This window comes from Engraulis encrasicolus, chromosome 3, assembly GCF_034702125.1.
Source record: "Engraulis encrasicolus isolate BLACKSEA-1 chromosome 3, IST_EnEncr_1.0, whole genome shotgun sequence".
Classification (NCBI taxonomy): Eukaryota; Metazoa; Chordata; class Actinopteri; order Clupeiformes; family Engraulidae; genus Engraulis; species Engraulis encrasicolus.
The window spans coordinates 35,669,175-35,679,174 of record NC_085859.1 but is presented as its reverse complement, the minus strand read 5'-3'; the positions used below and the strand labels follow the sequence as shown (position 1 = coordinate 35,679,174).

General features: G+C 43.7%; 1 protein-coding gene across 1 annotated transcript in view; it reads left to right on the top strand.

The window, feature by feature from the left end:
- Positions 1-10,000, top strand: part of fras1 (Fraser extracellular matrix complex subunit 1) — a 253,885-nt gene that overhangs the window by 198,982 nt on the left and 44,903 nt on the right. Inside the window, exons 38-42 of the mRNA XM_063195280.1 lie at positions 200-447; positions 3,579-3,730; positions 6,128-6,290; positions 7,250-7,382; positions 9,480-9,667. Coding sequence (XP_063051350.1) covers positions 200-447; positions 3,579-3,730; positions 6,128-6,290; positions 7,250-7,382; positions 9,480-9,667 — 884 coding nt within the window. The remainder of the gene's footprint in view (positions 1-199; positions 448-3,578; positions 3,731-6,127; positions 6,291-7,249; positions 7,383-9,479; positions 9,668-10,000) is intronic.

Here is a 10,000-nt window from a genome sequence, read left to right as displayed (position 1 = left end):
TGGCAAGTAAGATCAGACCAGCTCCCACTCTCCACGGAGATGGATTCCTCTTAGCTTTTCGCCCAGGCTAAAGTTTACCAAGGTTCTACCACCAAGTTCTTCACATTGTGTATGAAACACGCTATTGAATATGAATAAACATGCCTTGCCTGGTTGGCATCTGTTACATGTAGACGTGTTTTGTGTTTCCTGTCCACAGGCGACCTGTTCACCTTTAGCGACATGACGCGCAACGCGCTGCAGTACGAGCACGCGGGCCTGACCTCCGAGGACGACGCCATGACCTTCACGGTGACCGACGGCTCCTCCATGGCCACCACCACTGTGCTGGTGGCCGTGGCCGAGGTGGCCGGCAACGCGCCCCGCCGCGACCCGGGAGCCCTGCTGGCCCTGGAGGTGTCGGAGAAGAGCAGCACCGTCATCACCCGCTCACACGTGGCATACAAGGTAATAATCATAATCATAATACATTTTATATTGAGCGCCTTTGAAAATACCAAGGGTCACTTTACATTAAACACTTCAGAGCAGCAAGAGTAATACAAAAGCATCAATGAATTTATACATCACATCTTCAATAGGAAAATGATGAAATGAATATAGTAAAGCAAAAAAAAGTTTTGTGGGGTGGTCTTGTTAGAGGCTGAGAAAAATGCCCAATGCATTTTCCAGTCCCACTCCAGCCATAAGTCTAGTGAGAATTTGTAGTTAGAAGAAGGTGAGCAGCCTGGCAGCCTATTGAGACATACAGTATAGAGACGTAATAGCATTTGTAGACAATGGGGGTATAAAGACGAGAAACAAGGTGAGTATACATACAGTAGAGATGGACACGGAGGTCACGGCTGGACTCCCAATAGCTTAATAGCTTTCCTAAGTGTTTTGTGGGGGAAGATGGTGGGCGATAAAAGGTATTTGAATGGCTGGGGTTTGCAGCCCGGCAATCTGTGGAGCGTCAGCTGTGCTGTGAGGGAAATTTGACTCTGTCACGTTATATCAGTGTGTGATGGATGATATGTTTCCCCCCTCTACCTTTTGAAATCGATTTTTCTCCGAGCCACTGCTGGTAATGTTTCCACTGAGACAACATAAATACACTATTGCGTTTCCAAACGTTATTGCAGTCCCCATCTTGGTGCTCTGGATGTGTCTGAAGGTTTTGCCATGGTCACTCTCTGACTGATGACCTTCCTGCTTGTCTTTCCCATTCATTCGTTCATGAATTTGTTCATTCATTTGTTCATTCATTCATTGATTCATTCGTTCATTCATTCATTCATTCATTCATTCATTCGTTCGTTCGTTCGGTCGTTTGTTCGTTCGTTCGTTTATATCTACCCAATTTACAGTTTGTCTATTGATCCAGTTTATTATGTCCTCATAATGATGATCTTTAAGCCACAGTTCAGTTACTGTTCATGTACTATAGTATATTTTTTCATTTATGTGTGTACTGACCTGGGCCTCGTTTCCCGATAACGATGGTTCTTAGCCTTACGTGTGTCGTTAACCAGTGATCCTACGAATGTTCTTAGATTTCCTACGACTGTTTCCCAAAGACACTCGTACATGAACGCGCGTGCACAGCCTCTAAGATCATTCGTAGCGTCGCTCTTAAGGATCGCTGTCCACATATGTGGTGCTGAAGTGTACTCGGAGTGAACTGCGCCGTCATCTGCTGCTAAACCATTTACAAAATGTAAGGCGTGTGTCAGTATCAAAAGTTGTTTTCTATAAGGGTGGGACTACATTTGTAGCAGTTTGCAACTATCGACAGGAGTTATTGTTGGCAAATTAAATAAAATGCACACACACAATGAAATCATGCAAAACTCCCAACTGACGGTAATAATGAGCTACGCCGTTAAGACCCAGATAAAGCGCGTGCACTTGGCTACTGCAGCTTAATATTTAAGAAAAGTAGGCCTAGGCCTAGTTGGAGTTCCAAATTGGAATGCGCAAAGTTACAACCTCAAGGCGTTCAAGGCTTGACAACTGTCGGGAGCACGTCAGCATGCTGTTTTGAAAAACAATGTCCATCAAAATTGACACATCCCCTCGCTGCCTTTTTGTTATTGCTTAGCCCAGTGTTTCCCAACCTTTTTTGTCCTGCGTACCCCCTAAGCCATTTTGTCATATGATGAGTACCCCCTCGCCCTCACACATGCTCTGTTCCTCTATCCCAATGTGACTACACTCAATATATTTGCTATTATTAAATGTTTCCGCGTACCCCCTGAGGTGTGCTCGCGTACCCCTAGTGGTACACGTACCCCTGGTTGGGAAACAGTGGCTTAGCCTACTAGAGTCGGAATAGGGAGAGGAGCTTGGCACATGTGGTGAGCGGTGCGCAAAGTACCGCGCGCTCAAGACTTTCACAACTGTGAGGACATTTTTGCACGGCAGTCTGCTGTTATTAAAACAAACAATCTACACGAATCCCCATCGCTGCCTTTTTAATTTTTGTCACCCTTCGCCTACAAGTATCATGTATTTTCGGCGTCGCCTTCCCTTTCTTAGGCTACTTGAAAATGAAAGAGGGTGCAACAACTCGCTGACCATTTTTCTTCAAAAAATATAAAATAAATAAAGTTTCGGAAGTTGCCTTCCGACATCAACACTCTTGTCTCTGGTTGCCGAAGCCCCTTATTCATTTTGCCTTGTTCTTGTTCATGAAGCACCCACACAAATTATGATTGATCACAGTTTAATTATGCCCATGGGTTTCTCAAACACAGTCGAACTATTTTACTACCTGTTATAGGCCTACACATCCACAATTAATGTTACCTTCTTATTTTCGTTGCAGTGTCAACTGTGCTGCCATGATATTTAGGCTACACTCCCGTCTTAAAACATCAACTTGAAGCGCAAGTTTCCTCTTTTCCTATGGGTGTCTCCACTGTGCCATGCCTCTCGCGTCTTAAAACAGCAATCTTATGCGCAGGTTTCTTCTTTTCCCTTCATATCCTGTGGGTGTCTCCACTGTGCCATGCCGCTACGATCAATCTTAGCGCGTTAAGACTACTCTAGACCACTCGTGGATTGCTCTTAGAGTTACGTGTCAACCTGCGATGGTTCTTTGCTAAGTTGGCTTTGGGAAACGCTCCATGAGCTCTACGATGGTGTTACGTGTGAACTTAAGTAGCATGTAGCGTTAAGTAGTACTTAAGGCCCTTTCGGAAACGGGGCCCTGCTTACTTACTTTTTCTCATGCGATCATTTATTGGATTGTGTGTGTGTGTGTGTGTGTGTGTGTGCGTGCGTGTGTGTGTGTGTGTGTGTGTGTGTGTGTGTGTGTGTGTGTGTGTGTGTGTGTGTGTGTGTGTGTGTGTGTGTGTGTGTGTGTATGCGTGCGTGCGTGCGTGCGTGCATGTTTTAAAGCTTAAATCTTACATTTACTGTCTCAGTTTGTGTGTTTGTGTGACAGTACACTTTGACTATGACTAATGGTGAACTTAAGAGGTATTGGTACCATATGCCATTCCTCCTGTCCTATCTGTCTGACCACCTTACGAAAACGGTACCATATGCGATTCATTCCCATCCTCTATCTGTTGTCGCGGTGACATTTCCAGGACGACGTGTCCCCGGACGATAAGATCCGCATCCAGCTGGTGTCTGTGCCCATGTACGGCATCCTGGCCCGCAGCGGAGCCGCCGCCGACCCCGAGGAGCTCACCGAGTACTCCTCCTTCACCATGGAGGACATCAACCGACACCGCATACGGTGAGATAGATAGCCCCACATCTGTCTTTCTGTCTTGTCTATCTGCTTGTACTGTATGCCTGCCTGCCTGCCTTTGCCATCTGTCCACTTGTCTGTCTGCGTGTCTGTCTGTCTGTCTGCTTGTCAGTCTGTCTGTCAATCTATCTGTCTGTCTGTCTGTCTGTCTGTCTGCGTGTCTGTCTGTCTGTCTGCTTGTCAGTCTGTGTATCTGAATGGAGAATTATTTTATGAATGCCAAAAGGAATTTCAATTGTCCTGTAGCCTATAGATGGGTTCTAAATGTTTGTTTTCCCCTGGCTGCGCAACCCTGGCTGCGCACAGCTCAACCTCTGATTGTTGAAAAAATTAGCTCACGTGGTTGGATGCCAGTGTCTTGCCCCTCCTCACAACACTGTGGTTATAAAAAAAAAAAAACCATGTATACATACCCCCCAAAGGGACTGCAGATGAATGCCCAGGAGAGGGTAACAAATGATAAAGCACCATGCATTGGGTCTTAACAAGCACAGCACATCGTTATAACAGCTTCCTGATAGAAAAAAACACGGTAACACTTTATTTTAGGGATACATCTATAAGCACTAATACATACAATGTTAATACCTGCATAAGTAACTTGTACGGGATGTACTAGGTCCTTACTAAGGTTAAATTGGTAATAAATCCCTTGTTGTGCATGAACAAGACATTGGCGAATACATGCCTAACAAATGTTTGATTTTGCTTTGTACATGCCTTACAAGTTACTTATGCAGGTATTAACATTGTATGTATTAGTGCTAACAGATGTATCCCTAAAATAAAAGTGTTACCAAAAACACCTTAAGCTGAGACTGCACAGGCTCCACCATCACCACCACCATAACCATAAAAAAACAAAGTTATTCCTAATGAATATGTTCACCATCATTCTGTTCGATTCCCATGTGAAGGCAATTAAGAAAATCGTCGGGTAAGCTAAGCTCATTCCCCCTAAATGCAGAGCCCATTTGTTTTGATCCAGACAGCTGGAGTGATAAAGCGTGCAGCGCACTAACCTCTGAGGCATCACTGCGAACATGAGCAGAGTGGTTAACCAGGCCCTGGCCCAGGCAGTGCAGTGTGCGGGCTAATTTCCCTCTCTGCGCCCTGTATTAACTCAGCATTAAGTCTTGCTGGTTAATCTTTCTCAAACACTCGTACACTCATATATACACACAGAAAATAACACACACACACACACACACACACACACACACACACACACACACACACACACACACACACACACACACACACACACACACACACACACACACACACCACTCATATGTGCACATCAAATTACACACACTCACACACCACTCGTATACACACATAAAATAAACACACGCACACACCACTCATATACACACACACAAAATAACACACACACACGCTTGCGTACACACAGACACACGCACAGGCGCGCGCGCGCACACACACACACACACACACACACACACACACACACACACACACACACACACACACACACACACACACACATAGTAGGCACGCACACACACATAGTAGGCACACACACACATAGGAGACACACATACACTGACACACACACTCACACACACACACACACACAGACACAAACGCACACACACACACACACACACACACACACACACACACACACACACACACACACACACACACACACACACACACACACACACACACACACACACACACACACACACACACACACACACACACAGCAGCGAGCGTTGCGAGGCCATGCATAATGCATGCTTGCTGTTTACTGGGGATTGTTTAAGTGCCGCTGTTTGCTTCCGAGGAGTGGGGAGGAATACAGTTATCAAATCTTTCTTGGGGTTCATTATTGATGTACCCAGCATGGAGGACACCCACTGTGGAAGGAAACCAATGTACATGTGCGCAGTGTGTTGTCTTTCTTTCTTTCTTTCTTTCTTTCTTTCTTTCTTTCTTTCTTTCTTTCTTTCTTTCTTTCTTTCTTTCTTTCTTTCTTTCTTTCTTTCTTTCTTTCTTTCTTTCTTTTTTTCTTTTCTCTGTCTTTTTTTCTTTCTTTCTTTCTTTCTTTCTTTCTTTCTTTCTTTCTTTCTTTGTCATGTTCTTACATTTCATGTACGTATTTACAGCATGTGACCATGTATTGCATTCCTCAGTCTCCTAGTTTCTAGGAGTATCTAGAGGAGGATCTCTCTCTCTCTCTCTCTCTCTCTCTCTCTCTCTCTCTCTCTCTCTCTCTCTCTCTCTCTCTCTCTCTCTCTCTCTCTCTCCCTTTCTCTCACTCCACAACATGGTTTCGTTACAGTCTCTAAGCTATGTCTTCCATGTCTCTCCTCGTGTGCCTGTTCTCCTTTGCCTCTTTCATCTCGGCAGCTACATCACGTCCTACGAGACCGGCAGCCAGCCCGTCACTGACATCTTCCATTTCATCGTGTACGACGCGGAGAACAATCGCCTTGACAACCAGATGTGCACCATCACAATCACGTCAGTGGCCCGCCAGCCGCCCGTGGTCACTGTGCACAGTGGCATCAAGGTGACGCAAACGCACCGTGACAAAACAAACAAACAAACAAACAAACAAACCGATGCTCAAAGGAGGTCATGATGTTTGTCACTGGACTTCTTTGAAGAGCTTTTTGAGTGTGTTCACGCTCCCTAAAGGAGTCCAGTGGTGTACGACTTATAGCCCTTTTGAAGTCCGTGACCCTGGTGGATGAAAATCTAGGACACAGATAAACTAATAAAATAAAATCACGGCAAATAAGTATGTGGTGTCCTAACACGACCACCAAAGAAAAACAAAAATATATGTCAGAATAATAATAGTTAGGGATAATAGGTTAAGGATAGTAAAGGGATACAAGGGCTTCAAGTGAAATGTGGATGAACCTAAAAAAAAATAGCCGTGCACAAATCTTCATCCTCAAGCTTAATTTCAAGCATGCTTTACTCTTATTAACTTTCTATTCATTGTATTATGCTGTATGTTTAAGACCACCCAAGTATGGGGCAAATTCCCCCAGACATTGTAACATCAAGTCCTTTCAACAAATGTCTTTTTATATTTTGGTGTTATTTCAGTGGTTCTCAAACTTTTTGTGTGAAGTACCACCCCAGAAAATATTGAGCTCTCCGAGTACCACCTTGACAACCAACATTACAATATCGCGGCAAAGGCCTTCAGTTCACTTTTGTCAGTCAATACAGGAGAAGTTCATAACGGCATCAACAGCTATGGTCACATTCAGTGCAAGTTTGTTTTTGTCTTGCTTGCCTAGTATTATTCTGAATTATGTTTTCAGATTCATACAGTTCAGTATTACAAAATGTGAGACCAAAGAGAAATTTTCCCACTGCAACAACTTGATCAGCCTTCAAATCAATTCTTCCAAGTACCACCAGAGATGTCTCAAGTACCACCAGTGGTACGCGTACCACAGTTTGAGCACCACTGTGTTATTTGATTGTATTTTTTGCACTTCCTCCCCATAGGTCCAGGAAGGAGGTAGGGTTCAGCTGTCAGCCAATCACATCATTGCATCGGACCCGGACACGCCCAAGAAGGACCTGTTGGTGTGGCTGCTCAACCCCCCCAAATACGGCTTCATAGAGAACACTAAGAGAGGTGAGGCATGCGCGTGTGCATAGACCGATATATATATATCGGTATCGGTATCGGGACGATATTTGCATATTTTAATTGTATCGTATCGGCCGATACGCGTGTGATTTGGGCCGATACGCAATATTTATTATTTTATGTCATTCTGGGTTTTTTTTAAAAGCACCAAGACACGTAATTTTTTTATTACTTGATTGTTAGACATTACTTGATTGTTAGAGTGGGTGTTTAAAGTTCTACCTCAATTTGATCATGTTAAAGGAATGTTTATTTTTAACTTGAGACCAGGAATATTTGTCATTTTTTCACCTATTTTTTAACCCATATCGGCCCCAAATATCGGGTATCGGAAATCGGGTATCGCCCAAGGGTGATGAAAAAAAAATCGGTATCGCATCGGCCATAAAAAAAAACCTGTATCCGTCGACCCCTAGTGTGCATGCGAGTGTGTGTGCTTTGGGTGAGTGAGTCTGTGTGAGTGTGTCTGACGTTTGAGAGACAGAGAAGGAAAGTTCAGATCACGACTTTGTATGTGTGTGACTTTATGGAGAACTCTAAGACAGGTGAGGCAGTGTTGACAGGCAGACAGGTGTTAATGGTGTTTATTTTTAGCCCCTCATTTGCTTTGAATAATTTCAAGCATATTCATCAGGTGTGTGTCCGTGTGTGCGTGTGCGTGTGCGTGTGCGTGTGTGTGTGCTTGCGTGTGTGTACGTGCATGTGCGTGCGTGTGCGCACACATGCATGTGTGAGAGTGTGTGTGTATGCGAAGGAGAGAGACAGAGACAGGGACAGCAAATAAATGAGATGGAAAGAAAGAACGACAGGAAGAAAGAAAGAAAGAAAGGAAGAAAGAGACAGAGACAGAGAGTTGAAAAGTTCAAGTGTGTCTTTGTCTGCCTGCGTCTGTGCCTGGAAGAGGGTACGATCCGTATCTCAGCAGTTGTCTCTTCTCGGCCTGTGATCAGTGATTCTGCGCTGACCCCATTACCTTCGTAAACATTTATCTCCGGGCCTGTCACCGACTTCAGGAGCAGGTCGACCCTGTCTAAGACAAGGGGGGTGGCCCACAACTTTCATGAATACAAAAAGAAAAGCCGAAGAAGAATGTCGGGGTGGCTTTTAATATCAAAAAGATATCGCAAATCACCGCTCAGACCAGACAGTTTTCATCTCATCAAAGGTCAACGCTTGAATCATGGCTTATGTGTGACTTCCGTGGCTAATGGCTGGTTTTGTGACCTTTCTGGTGTGTGCGGTGTTCCATTCATTTTGCAGTGAATGAAAGACAATGACAGAATCTGCCCATGTCCAATGTATAAGTGAAGAGTTCAGATGCAAAACCCCCTAAGTGCCATTTCAGAAAATAATCTTAATTTATTTTTATTTAATACAAAGCCATAAAAATTGCATATTTTTTATTTTATTTATGTAATATAACTATTTATATGTATTATCATGAATGTAAACCAAACCAACAACGGGGTTCTATCAAAATATAGAAGTGCAGGTCTTCAGAAATGGAGTTAGGGGGTTTTGCATCTGAACTCTTCAAGTATTTGCTAAACGTGAATGTATCACAAATCTAATAAATATTGTATAACAAATATGATGACTGACATTTTGACAAACATGGATATTGAAAGGCCAGTCTAGCAATGCTAACAGCATTTATGAACATACACAGACGTGTCTTGTACCACAGATGCAAATGAGCTCTGTAGCTAACTCTGGTACTGGAACTGTACATGGCCCCTGTCAAATCAACCAATAAACTAAACTTGTATGGTATATATACGAAGAGCTCTTTTCCAAACCGCTATATCCACCAATGTTGACTTTTTGCATTTTAATATTGGAATTGACTGTTACGAAGTCATATCATCTATATGTGAATTCTTGCCATCCAAATGTTTTGAGAACATACTTTTTAAACCTCTATAAAAAGCATTTTGCAATGCAATTCAATGGAATTCCCAATACAAAAATGTAAATTTCCCAACATTCTATAAAATGGATATATCTTATTTTGGAAAAGATCTCTTCAATTATAGACTTGTCTTGATTCATCATATCCATGTGTCTCTCTCTCCTCCCCAGTGGGTTCGTCCGGTGGTGCTCAGGTCATCAGCCCTGAGGTGCCCTTCTCCATGGAGGACCTGAACGCAGACCACATCTTCTATGTGCAGAACGTGCAGCAGGCCAACGTCCACCAGGACATCTTCAGCTTCTACATCAGTGACGGCTCCAGCCAGACCGAGGCTTTCTTCGTCAACATCGACATCCAGGTTTTTATTTTTAGACATATTTTCTGGGGCTTGTACACCTTTATTATTTAGACAGGACCGTGAGAAGCACACCAGGAAAGGAGTGGGGAGAGAAAGATGGCGAAGGATGGGGAAAAGACCTCAGCCCAGAATCGAAACCCAGCACAATGGAACAGTGCACTAGCTCAGTGACCCGTGTTTGGGCTCCTTGCATGGATGAAATGGTCAAGTTTAAGCCACACCCATCCAGGTAGTCTGAATAGGTTGTCAGACTTGGCAAACAAACAAATATCTTCATCTCACATCCCATTTATCCCAAAGAGCTCCATTTATCAAAGTTCTTTTTCATGTGGG